Source organism: Prionailurus bengalensis, chromosome A2, assembly GCF_016509475.1.
Source record: "Prionailurus bengalensis isolate Pbe53 chromosome A2, Fcat_Pben_1.1_paternal_pri, whole genome shotgun sequence".
Classification (NCBI taxonomy): domain Eukaryota; kingdom Metazoa; phylum Chordata; class Mammalia; order Carnivora; family Felidae; genus Prionailurus; species Prionailurus bengalensis.
Window position 1 is genome coordinate 19,204,251 of NC_057348.1, and position 22,275 is coordinate 19,226,525.

A 22,275-nucleotide genomic window follows, 5' to 3' on the forward strand; every position below is an offset into this window, starting at 1 on the left:
GCTTGAAATTCTCTCTCTCTCTCTCTCTCTCTCTCTCTCTCTCTCTCTCTCTCTCTCTCTCTCTCTCTCTGTCTCCCTCTCCCCCCGCCCCATGCCCCTGTTCCCCACCCATGCGCGCGCTCTCTCTCTCTCTCTCTCTCTCTCTCTCTCTTTACTTAAAAAAAAAAAAAAATGCACCAAAGACTATCAGGGAATGGTGATGAAGGGGGTGGAATATGTTTTTAGCACCAGATACTTTTGCAATAATCAAGTTGCTCTATGTCAGGGCCTGGTCGAGAGTGTATTGTATTCCTGGTACAGAGTTCGTCTTGAGACCCTGACTTTGCTGAGCCTGGTGGATTGGGCTGAGTGAAACACAGGCCAGCCATATTGCTTCAGAGAGCACAAATAAGGTTTTAGCAAGAAGCTGGTTGTGTCCTCTTAGGAAATGATAAACTGGTCTGGTAATGTATATTTTAGGAACCGTTTTAGAAAAAAAAATTGTGCTCACATCTAGATAAGAAAAGATATCAAGATGAAGTAGCAGCTGAGACTGCAATGTCTTCTTGCCCCTCAACTTTTTAGAAAAACTTTTAATTTTTAAAGATTTTATTTTTGTTTAAATAATCTCTGCACACAATGTGGGCTTCAGACTAACGCCCCTGAGATCAAGAGTCACATGCCCTACTTACTGAGCCAGCCAGGCACCCCAATCTTGTCCCTCAACTTTAAATTGGACCCTGAAGTGGGATTCTTTTTCCAGTGGAGATCCATCAGGGCCTCATCTCCTGGCTGCTCAGTGGGGCACTTAGACCCTGTTCTTTGAAAAGCCAGTCTAAAGAGGGTATGGAGATCACTGGACAGAACTACAGAGTTGTCACAGAGCATTTCTTCTTTGAATTTCTACCTCTACTTACCTCCTTCCTCCCTTTCCTCCTTCTGTCTCATTTTGGTTTTGGCCTTTGGAAATACTAAGTTTTATAAAATGTTTGAACTAGAGCATATCCTTGCACTAGAAAAATTGATCCTGTCTGTTTTGCAAAAGATTTCTATAAAAACTACACTTTTATACTAAGGGGAATGACATACATCTGTTTTTAAACTGTTTTGTTCCTCTTGCTGTATTCTTTCTGTGGGACCATTTGATTGCTAGGTGGTTGAAACTGCTGGTAGCAGCTACTTACTACCAACTGTCTTTGTCTCAGGCTTGTGCCTAAAGTAATTGTAGTGCTTTAAGAACGTAAAGACCACTTGAGCAGGCCATTTGGGGGGGGTGGTTGGCAACACAGTCAGGAAGCAGGGTCTTTACGACAGTCTCTCTAAAAAGTCCCTACGGGGCCATTGCCTGCAAATTTCTTTAGACTTTATGCATCTTTTCATCAGAAGCCACCTTTCATGTGTCAACTATTATAAGATGGCTGACTCCCTGGAAGCTTAAAAACAAAGAAAAACAGTATGGCAAAAAGAAAACCCGACTTTTGGTTCTATATGTGTTGTTAACTAGCTCTGTAACCTTGGGCAAGCTGTTCCATGTATCCCAGCCATTCTTTCCCATGTGGAAATAAATTCTATATATGCCCTACTTGTGAGGATTGAACAAGGTGACATTTATGAAGAATGCCTTTGTAAACTGTAATTGCCTTGTGAATAAAGATTACTATCTCTGATAAACAGTACCAGTTCTCAGCCACCAGTAACCTGATTTTCTCATCCTGTGTTTGGAAGAAGCACAAATCTACGAGGAGGGATTGCTGATGTTTCAGTGTGAGTTGTACACAAGGCTCACATACTTTCTCCCTGCCTTTTGATCCTGTCTCACTCCACGCTTTAATGGGATACCAGTTCTCCTGCACAGCCGCCATGCTGTCAGTACAGTGTGACTGGGACTGCACTTGTGTTGGAGATCTTCAACACACATGCCAAGCTGCTGGCCAGAAATGTTCTTCCCCTTCCCATGTGCTCTTGTACCTCCCCAGTACCTTAAGAATTCTTGGGGCTTGGTTATAAGCCAGGTGAACCATGTGGTAGATTCTTATTTAATTCTCTGACCCAAGTCCTTTCCACAGGTTGACAGTCACAAAATGAAGTTATGAATGAAGTCTCTGGGAGCAGCAGCTGAAAAAGGAAATGGAAATGATTGTGTTGAGTTCAGCAGCCCTCAGACCCAGAGTGTGCTCTTGTCTAGTGTCCCCGAGGTAGAGAATAAGGACTTGGTTTACTCTCCAGGAGTGCAGTTGTCTCTAGCTTCCTGCAGCTTCACGTTAAAACCCCTTGAGATTATAGTTAAGAACATCTCTAGATGACTTTGTCAAGTGAGGGCTTTGGTCTTAGAGAATTTTAGCAGGTTTTAATCTAATTTAAGCCCAGTCTAACACTACTGAGAAAGGAGGTGTCTTTGGTTTTACTTTCAAATGTAAAATTTGACATTTCCTCTTCTTTGGGAGCCAGACGTGGTTAGTTAGACTCGTGGTCTTCATGGTACCTTTGCCTTAGTAGCTTAATAATTAAAACTCAGTAATTCAAATGATGAATAAAAGCCCTAATGTGTGAAGATGGTAGATGATAGACAATTAAAAGTAGACAACCAAAAAGTGATGAAATCATTTTTAATGACTTATTTTTTACTTATTAATATTTATCTAAATTTTTACTAACTCAACTCCCCACAGTTTGCTTCCTTAGGAGACACTGGCAGATTTGTACGCAGTCTGAAGAAAGGGCCTGGCCACAGGATAGGGAGGGGTATAGTATATATCACACCTGTGCTTGGTATATTTGGGCAGACTAAGTGTGATAGCAGCTGGGGAATCAATCCTAGATAAACCTGATTGTTCTCATTCACATGATTTCTGTGTCTGTTTATTCTTATTAAAACAATTGGCTGTTCTTCAATAGTGATGTTAAAACCATTTCATATTCTTTAGCAGTGGTCTCCTCTGGCAGCTTTATGTCTTGCCGTGTGCAGGTTGAAAAGAAAGAGTCGTCCTAGCTGTAGAGGACTCTGAGGAATTGGGAATCATTGCCTTTGTAACACATGAGGTGAAGGCAGTCTTCCTAAAGTTGATATGCTAATAGTGCTCCTGGCAGGAGGAGTTTCCCACCCTGGACAGAAAGTCATCCGTGATTCCTGGAGTCACATGTTTGTTACCCTGGAAGTATAAAGGCTCTTTGCCTTAGAAATTCCTGAATCTACTGATGCCTCAAGTGGTAAAATCAAAATTTGCAATTGACTGTATTCACAGTAGTGCCTTGTTCTGCAGCACCGTTCACTCTTCGAATGGCAACCCACACATTTTGTGGATTGGGTGTACAGATGCACACTACGACAGCAGTACCTCCCTCCGGAGCCACTGTGTGCTAAGCACTTCAGTCTTCCAGGGATGGTTGGATCCATTTAGTCTTTTGTTCATTCCCCAAGTGCTTAAGTTCCTTTTCTATACCAAGTACTTCACTTGGTACGATAATAAAAGGCCAGCAGGATTTAGCCTGGACACTAAGATCTGGCCCAGCAATTGACAACTAACATTAAGTGCTATCATGAAGATATAGGTTCTGATGTGTGGTGACCATTTCCTGTGAAAGCTTTAGTCTTTTAGTAGATTGAAATGGGTTGTGAAATATTATATTAACCTGTCAAGCAAATGAGGTGAAGCGAGTGGCATTTTGACCTTGTCTAGTCTCACCTGCTGATTCTAGTCCTTTTTTAGCACTTAGGAGTTGAAATACATTTATTGAGCCCTCACTGTATTCCATTCTAAGCTCTTTACATGTATTAATTTACTTAATCTTCATAACCACCTTATGAAATAGGTACTGTTATCCCTACTTTACAAATGAGGAAACTAAAGAACATGGAAATTAAGGTCCTTGTTAAAGGTCATGAGGTAGAGGCAGGATTCAGATTTAGGGAACCTGATCCAGAGTCCATATTCTTAAATGATGTGATACACTGCCTCTGGGTGGAAGGGTACCATCTTGACCAACCTCCTGTATGGGTAGAGCTTGGCAGAGTGATAGTTCCCTGACACTCTGTGCCTGCAGAGTTTTGCTCTTTCCTGGATTGGTTTCTGAGAGCAGATTGCTTGTGCCTAATACAGAACAAGAGTTGATGAATGCTGCAGGAGGTCCCTTATCTACAGCCCCACATGTGAATCTGGCTCTACCTTTCACCATCCAGATGACCTTGACTCTGAGCATGTTTCCTCATCTGTAAAGTGGAGATAATGTTATTTTATGGGATCATTTAGGGGATTAAATAAAATAACATACTTAACAGTTCCTGGCTCTGAGTAAATGCCTAATAAACGTTAGCAAATTTTTATTGCCATCATCCTTTAACCTTGAGAACGAGCCAAGAAACAATTTCTCAGAGACCAGATTCTAGGACCTAGGTAGGTGGGCAGATTTCCTTTGGTTTTGACAAGACAATAATTTTATTCTATGTATTTCTCTTGACTCTTTTGGTGTGAAAAGCAGAGAGGTAAAGCATTATTTGACAGATGTATGGATTCAAGCAAGAAACTGAGGTCCAATTGCAAAGAAATGCCTTGTAGAACTCAGAGCCCTGTCTGAGGAGACACAGAGGACCCTAGAGGGCGGAGAATGAACACAGCGCAGGGGCTAGTTCCAGAGTCGCATTCTCGGTTAGTTCACTTACCAGTGTGGGTGAGGGTCTCTTGTCAGTAGGCAGAGATTTTTTTCCTCTACTCTAACACGTGTCTGCTGGCTAGTGTTTATTAAAACTTAACTTTTTCTTAATATGAAATAGAATTTGTGACTTTTCTAAAATGCAGAGGCAAAGGAACTCTGTTAACTGCAGGCTTACTGATCCCCTTTCCCCACCTGTTCCTGTGCCAGACTTCCCCAGAGTGCTTATTTGCCAATGGTTGCTCCTCAGATCTCATGGCTAGCTCACTCCATAGGCTCCAAGCCAGAGTGATGCTGCTGCCACCACTGCCGCCAACACCTCTGCTGCCACCACCAGCCATTCAGGTTCCTGCCATAAGGATGTGACCTGCCGTGAAGCTTTCACCTTTCTCCTTTCTGCCTGTCATTGGGGTTGTGCCTCTTCTCCTGGTGCTTTTGCCATGCGGCCAGTGTTCCAAAGAAAGTTTTCAGGCACCAAAGTTAAGAGCCCTACCTACCTCTCCCAAGGAGATTTTTGAGTTAGCCATGGAAAAGAAGACAATTGAGAGGGCTCCTGTGCCTCTGTGCTGCAGAAGGAAGAGTTTGCTTCTAGATAGTGTGCTAGCGCCAAGCCAGGTGGGGGAGACTTGCTGGGACTCATGTGAAAGTGCACTATGTGACCTCTGGAGAAGTACACTGGGCCTATCCTGCCCAAGGACAGCACCCCGACCCACAGGAGCCAAGGCCGAAGACTGATATCACCTTCTGCCACGCCCTTTCCTTAAGCTTAAGCTTAAGCTTGCTCTGCCACACTGCCCCAAGTCTGTGGCTTAAAACAGCCATTTCCTTTTGTTGATGAATAGGCCACTCTTTGTAAAATGTTTCAGCTTGGGGACTGGAAAGGCGGTCTGTGCCTTCCTGTCTCTCTGTTTCTCTGAGGGTTGACGTTGATGGCTTCTGTCTTTGTCTTCACAGGGAACTCTAATGATCCATGACAAAGAGGTCATCCTTGAGTATATATCAGGCCCGGACTTTTGGTACTGCAAACGGGTAAGTGCCTGGAATTCTGTTCCTTAGAAGTAAAGATCCAGCATCATAGCTCCTCCGTGTCTCCAGGAGTGCTATCTGGTAGTATGCATTGCTGAGCACTGAGCTCTTCTTCCTTAGTTCAGATGAACTGAGGGTCAGAGCAAGGTCAGCCACCATTCCTGCTTCCCAGGCTGCTGTCTGTGGCCATAGAGGGTTCTGGGTCTATTGGCCTGTTGGAGGCACCTTCTCAAGGGACATATGCCATGCTTTTCTATTGATGATGAACTGAAAGCAGTGCCTTGACTTAAACCTCTCCTTGGTTACCCTTCCTGGGGGTGGTTACAGGGGAATTAGTGTTTTGAAAGGCTGGTTCTGTGGGAGTTATATATTTTTTGGATATTAAAAGGTTTCCAAGGATATGGAACTTTAGGTACTGTGGCATCATACCTCTGTTAAACTCTAATATTCTTCTTGAAAGGCAGATTTAAAGATTTTAGGCCATACTCTTCTTAGAAGTCTAGCCAGATTGTAAATGAGCATGAAAATAAAATTTGTCATTTTTCATTGCTGATTAGTTTCAAAAATAATTGTGAAAAATTTACAAAGTTTCAGGGTGTCTGGGTGCCTCAGTCAGTTAAGCAGCCAACTCTTGATTTTGGCTCAGATCACAATCTCACGGTTTGTGAGTTGGAGCCCTACATCGGGCTCTGTGCTAACAGTGCAGAGCCGGCTTGGGATTCTCTCTCTCTCCTGCTCTCATGTGCATGTGCACTCTCTCTTTCTCTCTCTCTTTCTCAAAATGAATAAATTTTTTTAAAAAGTTACAAAGTTCCTGAACCAGGATTCATTAAAAAGTTCATTATAGAACTTGGTAAAATTCAGTAAAAACTTTAGTTTGACATTTTGTTAATCTCAGTGAAATATAATTTGAATAGCTGTGGTTGTCATCGACCAAAGTATCATATTTCATGATGTACTACTTTATGGTGTCATTTTATGAAAACATTTAACTTTTTTAAAAATTGTGATAAAATACACATTAAATTTATCATTTTAACCATTTTAAAACATATAATTCGGTGGCATTAAGTACATTCACAATGTTGTACAACCGTCAACACTGTCTAGTTCTAGAACTTTTTCCATAACTTCAGAAAGAAACCCTGTATCTATTAGCAGTCACTCCTCATTCTCTTTTTCCTCACTTCCTAGGAAACCACTAATCTACTTTCTAGCTCTGTGGATTTGCCTATTCCAGATATTTCATCTAAGTGGAATCATATAATATGTGGTCTTTTGTGTCTGCCTTCAAACTCATGTTGTCAAGGTTTATCCATGCTGTGGATCAGTACCTCATTCATTTCTAGGCCGAATAATTATTATCTGGCTATACCACATTTTGTTTATCCATTCATCAGTTTATGGACATTTGGGTTGTTTCCACATCTTGTCTATTGTGAATAAGACTGCTGTGAATATTCATTCATGTACAGGTTTTTGCTTGAACACACATTTTCAGTTCTTTTGGGTATATACCCAAGAATTGTCAGGTCATATGTTACTTTTATGTTTTAACTCTTTGAGGAATCAACAAACTGTTTTCTATAGATGGCATCTGCACCATTTTACATGCCCACCTTCAATAAATGAGAGTTCCAATTTCTGCACAGTTCTTGCCAACATTTGTAATTTTTAACCCCCTTTTAAAAAAAGATTATTTTTAAGTAATTTCTACACCCAAAGTGGGGCTCTAAATCACAACCCCAAGATCAAGAGTCAGACACTCTACCAACTGAGCCTGCCAGGCACCCCAACCCTTATTTGATAAATAGCCATCCTGGTGGGTGTGAAATAATATCTCATGATTTTAACTTGCATTTCCCTGTGACTAATGATGTTGAGCATCTTTTTTATGTGCTTATTGCCACTTATATATCTTCTTTGGAGAAATGTTTATTCAAGTCCTTTGCCCATTTTTAATGAGTTGTCTTTTTGTTATTAAGTTGTGAAAGTTATTTATATATTTTGGATATAAAACCCTTATCAGATATGTGATTTGCAAATATGTTCTCCCATCCTGTGTGTTGTCTTTGACTTTCTATTTTATTTTTTTTATTATTTATTTATTATTTTTTTTATTTATTTATTCATGAGAGAGAGTGCAGACAAGCAGGTGCAAGGGAGAGGGACAGAGGGAGAGAGAGAATCTTAAGCAGGCTCCACACTCAGCACAGAGCCTGATGCGTGGCTTGATCATGGGTGTCCTGGGAAGCTGAAGTCAAGAGTTGGATGCTCAACTGACTGAGCCACCCAGACGCCCCTGTCTTTCACTTTCTTATAGTGTTTTTTGCATAAAAATTGTGATAAAGTCTAGTTCAGCTGTTTTTTCTTTTGTTGTTTATCTTTTGGTATCATGAAACCATTGTCAAATCCAAGGTGATGAAGATTTACCCCTGTTTTCTTCTGAGAATTTTATAGTTTTGGCTTTTATATTTAGATGTTTCATCTGTTTTGAGTTAATTTTTGTTCATGCTGTGCAGCTTCATTCTTTGGCATGTGGGTATCCAGTCGTCCCAGCAGCATTTATTTAATCACAATTCTTTTCCTATTGAGTGGTCTTGCACTCTTGTTGGAAATCAATCGACAGGGGTCTATAGGTTGATTTCTATCAACACTCAATTTTATTCTTTTGATCTATATTTTTTTCCTTATGCTAGTACCATGCTGTTTTGATTATTGTAGCTCTGTAGTAAATTTTGGAATTGATAAGTATGTCCTTCAGCTTTGTTCCTTTCTTTCTTTTTTTTTTAGAGTTAGAGAAAGCACATGAGCAGGGAAGGGGTGGAGCAGGCGGGGTGGACAGAGGATCTGAAGCAGACCCTACTCTGACAGAGAGCCCGATGTAGCACTTGAACTCATGAGCCATGAGATCATGACCGGGGCCAAAGCTGGACGCTTAACCAGTTGAGCCACCCAGGCACCCGATCTTTATTCTTTCTTCAAATTGTTTTGGCTAGGGGCACCTGGGTGGCTCAGTTAAGCAGCCAACTCTTAATTTCAGCTCAGGTCATGATCTCACAGTTTGTGAATTTGAGCCCTGTGTCGGGCTCTGCGCTGACAGTGCAGCACCTGCTGGAATTCTCTATCTCCTCTCTCTGCCCCTCTCCCACTCATGATTTTTCTCACTCTCTCTCCCTCTCTCTGTCTCAAATAAATAAACATTAAAAAAATTAAGTAAAATTGTTTTGGCTATTCAGGATCTTTTGTAATTCCACATAAATTTAAAGAAAAACTTTTCCATTTCTGCAAAAAAAAAAAAAAAAAAAAAAGACCATTAGGATATTGATAACATTTAACATTTTAATAGTGATTACCTCTACATTTTGAGATTATGGGTGATTCCTCCCTCTTTTATACTTTCTTAATCAGCTATAATGCACAAGTATTATTTCTTTTATAATCAGAGTTGGAGGAAGCTAGCATTAAAGGGGCAATTTTGAACTCTATTTTCTGTTAACTAGCAGAAAACAGATGTTGATATCTGATGTCAAAATTATATAGCTGTTGCCAAAACTATTGCTTGAAAGAGCAGAGTGGCTTGGTTACATTGTCCCCTAAGATGACAAGCCACTTGCTTAGCTGTTTCAGGAGTACTTTGTAATTTCTGTGCTGTTTTGGAAGGGTTGAGGGATCAACCTTGCATATGTGACCTTTGTCCTTATGTGGAGTGCACCAACTTTAAAAACAATATTTAGGGGCGCCTGGGTGGTTCAGTCGGTTAAGCGTCCGACTTCAGCTCAGGTCACGATCTCACGGTCCGTGCGTTCGAGCCCTGCGTCGGGCTCTGGGCTGATGGCTCAGAGCCTGGAGCCTGCTTCTGATTCTGTGTCTCCCTCTCTCTCTGCCCCTCCCCCGTTCATGCTCTGTCTCTCTCTGTCTCAAAAATAAAACGTTAAAAAAAAAATTAAAAAAAAAATAAAAACAATATTTATAGCAGTATGATTTATAATGGCCCAGGAGTGGAAACAACTGAATGTCCATAACTGATGAATGGATAGACAGACAACATGTGGTACAGCCATATAGTGGAATGCTATTTGGCAATTGAATGAAGTACTGAAACATGTTACAACATTGATGAACTTTGGAAACACTATGCCAGACACAAAAGACATTATATTGTACTATTCCATGGGACTGGTGAGTATGGGGCCAATGAAGACATTCTAAAGTTAGACTGTAGTGATGGTTGCACTCCCACATATATTGGAAATTACTGGACATGTGAAACAGGTGAAGGTTATGGTACTTAAAAAAACCAAGGTGACTGGGGGGGTGGGTGGGAAGGTGGACAAAAACAACCAAGGTTAGGCTTCTGACCTACCACTGACATCTCTTCTGTAATAACAAGCAGCCTCCAAATCCTAGTGATTTAAATTGATATACATATTCTTTTTTAAATTTTTTTAATGTTTGTTTTATTTTTGAGAGAGACGGAGAGAGGCAGAGACAGAGACACAGAATCTGAAACAGGCTCCAGGCTCTGAGCTGTCCGCACAGAGCCCAATGTGGGGCTCGAACTCATCAACTGCGAGATCATGATCTGAGCTGAAGTCAGACGCTTAACTGACTGAGCCACCCAGGCGCCCCACATATTCTTACTTTGAATTACATGTTTGGAGCTATGGGTCATTATTTCAGTTCTCCACAGCCTCTCTTTCTGGGATGCAGGTGGATGGAACAGTCCCAATGTGGTATTGCTCTCCCCGTGGCTGAGGGAGAGAATGAGAGGCTCGTTCTCACAAAGCGATGACTCTTAGAGCTTCTGCCAGGCCCACTCACACTGTTGGCCAAAGGTGACAATAGAGAGGGGAGGGCAATCATGTTGCAGAGAGGTACCACAGTCACTTGACAGTAGACAGGGGCTCTGACACAGAGACGGGAACAACAAAATAATCAATTATAATGACTTTACTCGAGTCACTTACCCTCTCCAAGGCTGTTTCATCTTCTACAAAATGAGGAGATAATAGTTGTCCAAATCATTTAAGTGACAACGTGTGAAACAGCCCTGGTACCTGGTGTGTGCTGTTTACTCACTAGTTTCTGCTTCTGTGATTATTGTTCTCTCCTCCATCTGGCATTCCTTACTTGCCCTACAAGGCCCTGCTCAAATAGCAGCATTTTCTTCATGGTTCCTGCTCTTTGGTTTCCTGCCAGTCAACTCTCTGTCCTCATACTACTTAGAAGCTCATTGGCAAAAGTTCAGGGTCTTTGGGGTTGGGCAATGTGCTTAACTTTTTATTCATAGGTTCAGACAAGAAGAACTACATTCACATTGCTTCAGTACGTTCCTCCTGTTTTGTTGCCCCTTTTTAAAATCAGTGTTTGACTAAGGGGAATTGATAAATGAATTCTCAGTTCCAGCCAAGCCTGGTTGGGGCTGTCATAAGCAGTTCAGAATGAAATGTTGGATGCAGACTGTGAATGGCAATGGCTTTGAGGCAGTAGTATCCTATAAACCATTTAACAACCAGTTTTCTTTTCTTTTTTTTTTTTTTTTAATTTTTAAAAATTGTCTTAATGTTTATTTATTTAGTTTTTTGACAGAGAGGAAGCTGAGGATGGGCAGAGACAGAGAGGGATAGAGAAATCCCAAGCAGGTTCCATGCTGTCAGCACAGAGCCTGATGCGGTGCTCGAACTCATGAACTGTGTGAGATCAGGACCTGAGCCGAAACCAAGAGTCGGATGCTTAACCGACTGAGCCACCCAGGCGTCCCTAACAGTCCAATTTTCTTAGTTAAATTTATTTCCTATAGAAGTCTTTGTTCTGGGCAAAAGCATTTGGGACTGCTCCAGATCTAGGTGCCCTGTTAGAACACAGCTCTCAAACAGCAGCTCACCAGATTCTGTCTGCCTGCTCTGGTGAATGGGGGGACGTCAGATTTGTTAGGCTTTATGGTGACCTGGGATATGGTTTATTTCTTTCATGTTTGGCAGTTACTGTTGTGTTCAATATACATAAGATTTTTAAAAATGCCTTGGGTCAAATTTAAAGTCTTTCCCTTTCCCATGCAGTGTAAGGCCAGCGTAGCTGGGTACCGATCTTCATGTTCACTCTGCAAGTGCCCAAGGGAAGGTGAGTGGTGGCAGAGGTGGTGGTGGTGGCTTCTGTTTTGTGTACTGAGCAAAACAAACTTCATGTTCTCTTTGACTTTAAAGAGTGGTCATCCCTAAATACAAGTTGATCTGTAAAGCTCTTCAAAGTGCATTGTGATCTCTGCCCTCATGTGACCTGTTTCTGAATGGTACTGGAGGTCAGAGTTCCTCCAGGGGAAAGAGCTGGGTTTGCAGGATCCTCACACTGAGGGGGCTAAGTGAGCAGCTGACTAGAGGTCAGTAGTAGTGCTGTTTACAGTACAGTTAAGGATGTTAAGTTGAGAAAGAGTCCACGCAGCATTAGTCCATGTGACCCTTACCCCCACTGCTTTGAAGTTATTGCGAATCATTTTTATCGAAATGCTGTTCTTATTTACACTCTACCTAAACATTTCAGAATCTTCAACAGAAAAATATTTGTTAACAGTAAAAATATGAACAAGAGAAAATAGGATTGAGAGTATATGTTGTTTTTATAGAAGGATAAACCTAATAGCTTCTCAGTCCCTGAACTTTAAAGTAAATCTCTGCAGAGAACCTTTAGTTAGACAACCTCCAGGAGTCTGTCAAGGGCATCTGTAACAACAGTCCTAGAGTGGTGACTGTTATGTGCCTGTTTCTGATATTACCCCTTCAGGAGAGCTAGGGCGTGACCATAACATACAGTTCAGTGTATGGATCCAGGTAGCCTTCTGAAGGACCTGTTGGTTCCAAGTTTAGAACTTAAATGCCTCAAAGAGTTTCTTAGCTGGGATTTTGAGCTGTAGTGGAGAGTTTGCTCCCTAGTGAGGACTGTGAATCAGCTGTTCTGAAAATCTTCTAAGGAAGGCCCTACATGCTGTAGAGACCAAACCAACCTCTGAGAAGGTGAGTAAATAACTGAGATTTTTAAACTTGTATTACTTCAGATTAGGCAAAATTGTGTTTTTTCCCTCAAGAAAGATTTCTTTCTCCATATATTCTAACAAATGAAAGGATGGTTTATAAAAATCCTTGGGTATCATACCACCAAGAGGGCTGAGACGACTTTAACCTGGAAACGTGTAAAGCAGGTATTCGCTAATTGCCTGTCACTGCTATTAAGCAGTCTATATTATATTGCTCCTATAGAATGTCTTTTTTTGAGCCACATGACTTTCTGTGAACCCTCCAAGACTGAATTAATTGCAAAACTATGCTCCTAGTTAATTGGACTAATTGTCCTGCTATAGAAAGAGATTTGAAGTGAATCAGTTATATTTTGAAGGACATTTGCTCATTATAATTATTTGCATGTGAATGAACCATATTCAGGTAGGTCTATTAACTTCCTAGAGAAGAGGGGGCCCACCCATGGTCTTGGAGAATTTGAAGCAGCTGTCATAGTATCATAACACTGGAAGAAGCAAGGCTCCTAGACATAAACATTTGGAAAATATGTTTCTACCAAACTTCTGGCAATAATCATATCTTTGGTAATTTTGTTGCCAAATGTATTCTTATCATTGGTTTTAGTATTCAGGCCTGGAGTCTCATGAAGGATTTCTTATATTTAAATGTTTGGAAAGTAATAGAGAACTCATAAGATGAAATTTTTTCAATAATTGAGTGGTTTCTTTGAAGTATAACATGCGGACTCATTAGCCTTGTTTAAAATCTGTTAGAGGGCTTTTTTATAGGTATTTCTAAGACTGTTAAAAGCATTCCAATATGAGTATTTGGTGGCAGGTAAGGAGGAATCACAGCAGTAGTGTTTTTTGGATGAAACCTGCTGGAGATTCTCTTTCTGTTTCTGTTCCTCTAGTGACAGAGGCCAAGCAAGAATTAGTAACCTATCCTCAGCCTCAGAAAACATCCATACCAGCAGCATCAGAAAAACAACCCAACCAGTCTCCAAGGTCAGGTGATAAAGAATCTGAACCTAAAAAGCGGGAAGAAGGACAAGAACCACGCTTGGGACATCAAAAGAGAGAAGCAGAAAGATACCTGCCTCCTTCTCGAAGGGAAGGGCTTACCTTCCGACGAGACCGAGAGAAGGAGCCATGGTCTGGGGAGACACGCCAGGATGGGGAGAGCAAAAGTAAGTGGTTTGTCAGGGGGTGTACTAGATTTTGACTACCTCAGTTGGAATTTAGATGGTCTGTTTTGTGGTTGGGGACCAGCTCTTTCCCACACCCTATTAAAACTGCTCACCTTATGGTGGAGGCTCTTGCTTTCTGCAGGCCTTGCCATACCAGTCAAAGGAATCTATATCCTCCAAATAGCAAGTTGCTATTCAAATTTCTGAGTATTGGTGAAGAAATGTTTGAAGTATATGACCAACGTTGTTTTACAGAATCAGCCTTGCTAGAGCAGAATGGCATCTGTAGTATAAAAAGAACAATCAAGGGCACCTGGGTGGCTCAGTCAATTAAAGCTTTCGACCTCAGCTCAGGTCGTGATCTCACAGTTCAGGAGTCAGAGCCTCGCATCTGGCTTTCTGCTGTCAGGACAGAGCCCACTTCAGATCCTTTGTCCCCCTTTCTCTCTGCCCCTCCCCTGCTCACATGTGTGTGCATGCGTGCACATGCGCGCTCTGTCTCTCAAAAACAAACATTTTTAGGGGCACCTGGATGGCTCAATCAGTTAAGTGTCCAACTTTGGCTCAGTCGTGATCAAGTTCATGGGTTTGAGCCCCGCATCAGGCTCTGTGCTGACAGCTCAGAACCTGGAACCTGCTTCGGATTCTGTGTGTGTGGGTGTCTCTCTCTCTCTGTCCCTCTTCTGCTCATGCTCTCTCTCTCTCTCAAAAAATGAAACGAAACAAACATTTTTTTAAAAAGACAATCAGGCTTTGAGGGCTTTGAAAATTAACCTTTCTCTTTCTTTGCTCCTTTCCCATTTGTGCATGGTTCGTTCAGCAATCATGCTAAAACGCATCTATCGGTCTACTCCACCTGAGGTCATAGTGGAAGTGCTAGAGCCCTACGTCCGCCTTACTACTGCCAACGTCCGTATCATCAAGAACAGAACTGGCCCCATGGGCCACACTTACGGCTTTATTGACCTTGACTCCCATGCGGTAAGTTTCCTCTGCTTTGGAATAGCCAAGGGACAGCTGGCTATAGAATCCTTAAGGATATTTGAGGGGCTTCCTTATCGTTGGAATACTCATGTGCTATCTGGCATCACAACCCCCCTTGTTCTTTCCTTTGGGTTTAATGCTCACTCAGATGAAGGGACTATCCTTTTAAAGTTAGAATTCTTGAGTGTTTTTCCAAATCTGGTTTTGTTTTATGGCATTTACAATGTGCAATTAAAATAACATGAGAACTGGGGTGCCTGGGTGGCTCAGTCAGCTAAGCGTCTGACTCTTGATTTTGGCTCAGGTCATGATCTCCCAGAATCGTAAGTTCAAGCCCTGCATCAGCACAAAGCCTGCTTGGGAGTCTCTCTCTCGCTCTCTGCCCCTTCCCTGTTCACGTGCGCCCACTGGCGCACTCTGGATGGATGGATGGATGGATGGATGGATGGATAGATAGATAGATAGATTCCTCACAAGTAACTACGTTCTTATGTTACCTATGTGCTGAACCTTTCAAGATTTAGTGAATTTTCTTGTTTCTGAAATTTGTTTTGCTTAGCCATAGATGGTCTTATATTTGATGGTAATAGGACAGTTCGCTCTTTTTCCTCAAAATGTTGCTTTAATAGATTCTTGTGGCTTGAATTTTTAGTTGTTGGGCTTTCTATCTAATATTGTGAAGGTAGTAATGAAAATCATTGGTATTTCTTCGATTTCATGCTCAGAAATCATAAGGGACTTTGTAAACTGGATCTGATGCAATGACAATTGCAGAAGAGAATTTGAATTTGAATTTCTGATATCAATACCAGAGAAACTGGTGTCTACTGTGACCACTATTCTGATCAACACTTCATCAAGACTTGCCTGTTTTTGCCAGTGTGCTCTTACTATTACAGTTATGACCAGAACATAATGTTCAGTACATTTTTCTTTTGAGAAGGAAAATCCATGTTCAGTTCTCTTTCAAAGGACATGGCCTTTTCTCTCTCCCTGTGCTGAAATGTATCTTTGGTTCCCCAGGAAGCTCTTCGTGTAGTGAAGATCTTACAGAACCTTGATCCGCCATTTAGTATCGATGGGAAGATGGTAGCTGTAAACTTGGCCACTGGAAAACGAAGGTAAGGCAGAGGAGTGGGCCTCCTTTGTGATTCCCCTACTCAGGTTTTTGGGAGGAAACTGATAAAAGGCAGAGATAGTAAGATATGGTATCTTCTGATATGGGTTGCTTCAGATACGTATGCGTGTTTTCTTTTTCTGAAGCTTGCCTTATTCTGACTCTAGATTTTTTTTTTCTCCCCCTTAAATAGCACTACTAGATACTTTAGTCCCTTTTCTCTTCACTTCCTGGTATCTTTGGGTCTCAAATGATGATACTGTCTTGGATGTGCAGAAAAATCTTGATATATCCTTGCCCCTTGGAATCCTAAGAAAATGATGTCCTGACGCCCCACTTCCCTGGCCCTGTTCATATACTCCCACAGTACTAGGAAACGTAATTCCTCTTTACTCCTATATTTACCTTGCCCCAGGAGCGGTAACTGGGAAGTGGCTGCGTTGGAGAGGCAGGCTTACAGGGATGGAGCAGATCTTGCTCTAGCACCCTCACTTCCTTTGCTCTTTTGCTTCAGCAGTGGCTTTGTAGGAGCCTCCATACTGCCAGGCCTGCTTGCTGTCTGGGTTGGTAGCTTTCCCTGCAAAATGGGGGAAAGAACGTTTCTTGGCAAATCTGTAGGCAGTCCTCAGGGATTTTTTTGGTAGCAGACTCAAGACCTGTTGTATTATTTGTTACAGAAATGATTCTGGGGACCATTCTGACCACATGCACTACTATCAGGTAGGTGTCAGCAGTTGGGGAGTACTCTGAGAGCTATCAGAGGTTCCATAATTTTAACTTGCCTTTCTGTGATAGGGTAAAAAGTATTTCCGAGATAGGAGAGGAGGAGGCAGAAATTCAGACTGGTCTTCAGATACAAATCGACAAGGACAACAGTGTAAGTGACTTGTTTTATTTCTTTTGGTCTTTTTGGCTTGACTACTCATTAACTGAAATCTTTGTAGTCACAAAGTTAGCAAGAGATACTGTTGACTGGGGTGCTCCTTCAGAGAGAGCACCATCTATGGGTTCTGCACCTGCTTGGGTTGGCCAACCCCATTCTTGGGTTGTTCTTGGTAAGTTCCCAGCAAGGGCTTCACTGGGCAAGGACTAACTAACATTGGCTTGGTTTTGTTCCCACTAGCATCATCTGACTGCTACATATATGATTCTGCTACTGGCTACTATTATGACCCTTTGGCAGGCACTTATTATGACCCCAACACTCAGGTGAGTTTTTGGTTGGTTTACTTGGTCACTGATTCTTTGGAGAAAAGTACCTGTAATTTGTTACTGTGAAGATTTTATTCCCTGGATTTTCTGGTTGCTCATTACATGAAAAGTGACAATGTTGAAATTTATAGAAGTTTCACTATTTCTCCATTCCTGGCAGCTGCTCTGTTATATTGTCTGTACCTCGTGTCTAGTCGGGTGTCTTTTAGAGTCCACATGTTATATCATGTTGTGTTTATTGAGTTGTGTTCATTCAGGATTTAAAGATGGTGACCTTTCTGTTAACTGTTGCCTATATGGAAAAGCAATGCTTTGTGGCATTATAGGTAAGAACAGTGCTGCTCTTGGAAAAATGGACAGTGAGTGGTCTGGATGTTTCCTGGCCCCTGGAGAGAGTTTCTAGATTGTTTGATGTGGTCTCTTCTTAGGCTTGTGAGGAAGAGAGCCATTCTTTCCCCTAGAAGGAAACTTGCTCCTTAGACCTAGAATTAACTGAGAAAGTGAGACATTCTGCAGACTTAACAGTTTGTAACCGTATCGCAGCAAGAAGTCTATGTGCCCCAGGACCCTGGGTCACCTGAAGAAGAGGAGATCAAGGAAAAGAAATCCACCATTCAAGGAAAGTCAAGTAGCAAGAAGGAGGCATCTAAAAGAGATGGCAAGGAGAAAAAAGACCGAGGAGTGACAAGGGTAAGAGGGCTTTTGAATCTGCTCTTTACCAGATAATTACAGATTCAAATAAAGGAGTCCTAGAGGAAATCTGGGGTTGAAGAGACAAGAGACCAAAAAAATGCCAGTAATCCACTTGTCTTTTTATAGGCAGTGGGTAACTCTTTCACAATCATAAAAATCATGGCTGGTAGAACAAAGTGGCTGAGGTCAAATCCTAACACCTGGGCTCCGCACAGTTTCACTCTCCTGTTCCCCCTCTTCAGTGCTTGATGTTTCTGTAGGTGTAATTGTGGTAAGGCTACCAGTTTGTGTTCTCTGCTCAGTTTATATTTGATCGTAAGTAGCTTTTCCCTGGTTCTATAATACTCTTTATTATTTTAATGCCTGTATGGTAAAAAAAACTCACAGTAAAACTGTACCATCATTTTCTTCATCGTTCCTGCATAATTTGTCTCTTCTTTTTAGTCTTATTCTGTTGTAATATGCATCATTTAGTTAGTATTTATTTCTCCTTCTAAATTACTTCCTTAGGATAAATTTTCAAAATGGAAGATGTTGAACATTTTTGTGTCTCCTAACATAGAGCCAGATTAGTTTCAAAAGAATTCTATTGATTTGCCCTGGCACCAGTTAAGCATTAGTGAAAATGATGAATTTGCTTGTGGCTCAATTCATAACTTACCTTTTTTTCCCCCTTCTAATACTGCTGGTTGTTTATCTAGAGATACAGGCAGAGAGAGAAAGTATGTGTGTGTTTCTGAGAACCTAGACTTCTGCTTTGCCACTTATTCTTTCTAACAGTATTCCCAATCATTTGTAAAATGAGGATATTAATGCCTATCCTGGAGGGTTGTAGTAAAGGCTAAGGATGACAGTGCATAAAAATGCCTCATCTGGTTCCTGACATATAGTGACCACTCCGTATACACTGAATGTTATGTTTTTAAAGGCTTTTTTATTTTGAAAGCATTATAGCAACATTACAGATACTTCACAAATTAGGAGGTTTGGAAAATCTGACTAATTTCAACAGGGTTAACTCTTAACCAGCTTTTATGAGTATCATAAGAATTATCATGGGTTTGATCAGTTTCAGGAAAATGCCAGTGAGGGGACAGCCCCCCCAGAGGACGTCTTTAAGAAGCCCCTGCCTCCCACTGTGAAGAAAGAAGAGAGTCCTCCACCAGTAAGACTAAGCCAAGGCCCTGGGCTGAGAGGCTGGGGCTGGTTCCATATGAGAAAGGAAGTTCAGAGGCTGATGCCTCACTTTGGTGTTGGTCCTTTTGTTCTCTCTGTCTCACAAACAAGGACTTTTCTTGAATATGAGCATGAGATAAATGTTCCTATCTGCTAATAGGGATATAACTGGAGAATCAGAGGCAGTTATCTGTCCTCTTTCTTTGTACCCTGTGCCATTCCCACCAGACCAAGGGAGGACCTGGCCCTTTTTAAGTTATAATCTTGGTCTTGTTAATTCTTCTTTTCTAAATGACCCAGGAAACCCATTTCCCTGGCTCCATTTTTTCCTGCCTTTTTGGTGCTGCATAAGAATCGCAGATGGGGAATGCATGCATGGTCATTTTGACAGTTTGCCTGCCTGGCCAAAGTGAACAGTTCTAAACTTGGTACCCATTTTTTTAGATGCATTAAAGTGATGGTCTCCTCCAATTGCAGATGATTCTGGTTAAATGTAAATATATAACAATAGTGGCCATGCTTTATTTTTATTTTGATTGATCATAGGCCACTGACCATGCATCATTATTTCATAGTTCCTATAAACTACTGGTAAATATTCTTTGCCTGCACCGTATTACTAGTACAGTTCATTGTAGCATCAGTCCTATCCATGCCTTTGCCTTTGCCTTTGCCTTTGCCTTTGAGTCACTCAGGAGCTGTCTACCTGAGAGCTTATCCTTCATTTGCTTTTTTAATCCTCCTCCTAAATCCCTTTTGCTATAGCCTTACTATAGCCTTAATAAAGTTTATCTTTCCTTTTCTGCATGGGTTACAGTGACTTGGGGGTTGTTGCTATCTCTTCCTCTTTGTAACTCGTAACTTCCATGTTTATGTCAGTTCCCCTTTCCCTTCTTTCTCTTCACTGTTTGTTGCTAGAGTCACCTCTAACGGAACCTTTCTGGTTTTATCTCAGTGATCAAGGAGAAAAGTCAAGCTTAAACCATGTTGCCTTCCATCTGGGAAGGAGCAGTGCGGTCAGTGGGCCTATTTTGAGCCCACTGTTCATTATTCAAACTAAAAGAAGAAATGAGATATACCCATATTGGAATATTCAGAAAACAGGCCCCACAATATAGATTGAAGTTAGTCTTAATCTCTGGCCTTCTCTTTCCAGCCTAAGGTGATAAACCCACTCATTGGCCTCCTGGGTGAATATGGAGGAGACAGTGACTACGAGGAGGAAGAGGAGGAGGAACAGACCCCTCCTCCACAGCCCCGCACAGCACAGCCCCCACAAAGGGAGGAACTGACCAAGAAGGAGAACGAAGAAGACAAACTCACTGACTGGAATAAACTGGCTTGTCTGCTCTGCAGAAGGCAGTTTCCCAACAAAGAAGTTCTGATCAAACACCAGCAGCTCTCAGACCTGCACAAGGTATGGGGAAGGGACTCTGACCTTTCAGACTTTGGACTCTTACTATCAGTGAGCATCACAGCCCAATTTCAAAATGAATTGTTCCTCCATCTTTTGTTATGAGTTGCTCTGCATTAAGGCTGTGCTCACCTTCCAAAACCTCACTTTGTAGACCCAAGGCAAGCAGCACGGCTGGGACTGGGACACCAAACACGGAGGCTGCACTGAAGACAGGAGGAGAGGGGGTCGTGGAGTAGGAAACTAACTGGCTGAGTTTCTCATCTTAGCTCTTCCATTAAGCTAACAATTGGACCTCAGATAAGCCCCTTCTCTTCTGTGATACTTGGTGCCTTCACCTGGTTCTGTCTAGCTCTGATACTGTGCAGTTTTCCCCAAAGGTGGGTCACATTCTGCCACCTCTTCATGTGGTAAAATACCTATAAATCATGGCACGACATCTGTTGTTGGGGTGCTAAACTGACATACACTGGCCCTCCCCTGCAGTCTTCCCATTTAGATGTACTGACCAAGGAGCCAGATTCTGGACAAAGAAAGCCCATAGACAGATTCGTGTTTTCAGTATAGGGTGATTTATTTCACACTCCTTCTCTAGCAGATTTGCTAGAGCCAGTGAGGAGATTGGATTTCAACTTTCCCTTAGTATAAAACCCAAAGTCTTATGTAGCTAAAAGCTGAGAAACTTTGCTTTTGGTAATAGGCACACCTCTTCTCCCAGCTGCCTCAGTGGAGGCTCTGCAGAGTTTCTATGGGGGTGAGAGGCTCCTGACACTCCCTGCAACAGATTACTTCCCAAGTCCCTTTGCCCTTCTAGAATTCTGAGTCATGAGACTGACACATTTAAATTCCAGCTCTCTGGGGGTTCTTGACTGGCTCAGTTGGGTAGAGCATGTGACTTTTGATCTTGGGGTCGTGAGTCCAAGCCATATTGGGCATAATTTTTAAAAAAATAAAAGGATAAATAATTTTTTTTAAATAAAAATAAATTTAAGCTGTCTAATGAAAATGATATTAAATGTCTAATGTCAGGAAAGAGGAGCCAGAAGTCTGGTGAACTGACCCTGGGACCATGGAAAGTGGACTGTAGTACTTTTTCCTTTCCTTGCAGTGATCCAGTGCAAAGAATCCCCTGTCCATACAAGAGATGCTCTGGACACCTCAAGTTTCTTATATGTGCCTGAGGATATTGTGTAGTAGAGCCATGCTTAAGACGTGGGGGACCCTCAAGGAATACAGGACTCTCAGAGCAGTCTGTTTGTTCTTTTAGGAGCTTGGGTTCTTGTTTTCATATTTCTCTGAGGGTTTGAAAAAGTGAATAGTGCCTGAGAATGGTGGTGGGGGGCAGGTGGTATTAGGCAGAGCATTTGTTGGCATTTCATTTTCTTTACTGGTGTGCTCAGATTCCCCTCTGTCATAATTTTTACCATATAACCCAGATTTGTGTTTTCTATGTTTTGGAGAGTAGTAGAATAAGGTCTCTCGTGCCACACCACATAACTAATCTGTGTGACAAGCCAGCAGTTGAACTTGGGGTCTCATTGGTGAGCCTAAAGCCAGTCTAGCTAAGAATTGTTGCTTGCAGGGTAGACTGATCATTCAGGAGAGTTGGTCAGTGAAAGGAGCCACAGTCCTAAAGCAGCTATTGGGAAAGGCCTAGAAACACTTTCTAGGGCCACTTTTTCTAGACCTGTACTCCTAGAACTTTTTCTCTTCTCAGCAAAACCTGGAAATCCATCGGAAGATAAAACAGTCTGAGCAGGAACTAGCCTATCTAGAAAGGAGGGAACAGGAGGTAAGCTTTGGTGACCTATTACTCCCTTGACCC

The 22,275-nt window shown here is 41.8% G+C and overlaps 1 protein-coding gene across 8 annotated transcripts in view; it reads left to right on the forward strand.

The window, feature by feature from the left end:
- Positions 1-22,275, forward strand: part of RBM6 (RNA binding motif protein 6) — a 105,854-nt gene that overhangs the window by 78,265 nt on the left and 5,314 nt on the right. For 7 of the 8 annotated variants that reach the window (XM_043590441.1, XM_043590443.1, XM_043590440.1 and 4 more), the window contains 12 exons: positions 5,581-5,655; positions 11,715-11,775; positions 13,579-13,854; positions 14,675-14,835; positions 15,862-15,959; positions 16,633-16,675; positions 16,751-16,832; positions 17,079-17,164; positions 17,711-17,857; positions 18,930-19,025; positions 20,193-20,453; positions 22,168-22,242. In XM_043590441.1, the coding sequence (XP_043446376.1) occupies positions 5,581-5,655; positions 11,715-11,775; positions 13,579-13,854; positions 14,675-14,835; positions 15,862-15,959; positions 16,633-16,675; positions 16,751-16,832; positions 17,079-17,164; positions 17,711-17,857; positions 18,930-19,025; positions 20,193-20,453; positions 22,168-22,242 (1,461 nt within the window). Of the gene's footprint in view, positions 1-4,455; positions 4,623-5,580; positions 5,656-11,714; positions 11,776-13,578; positions 13,855-14,674; positions 14,836-15,861; positions 15,960-16,632; positions 16,676-16,750; positions 16,833-17,078; positions 17,165-17,710; positions 17,858-18,929; positions 19,026-20,192; positions 20,454-22,167; positions 22,243-22,275 lie in introns of all 8 variants that reach the window. The other variant, XM_043590445.1, reaches the window with a different exon arrangement.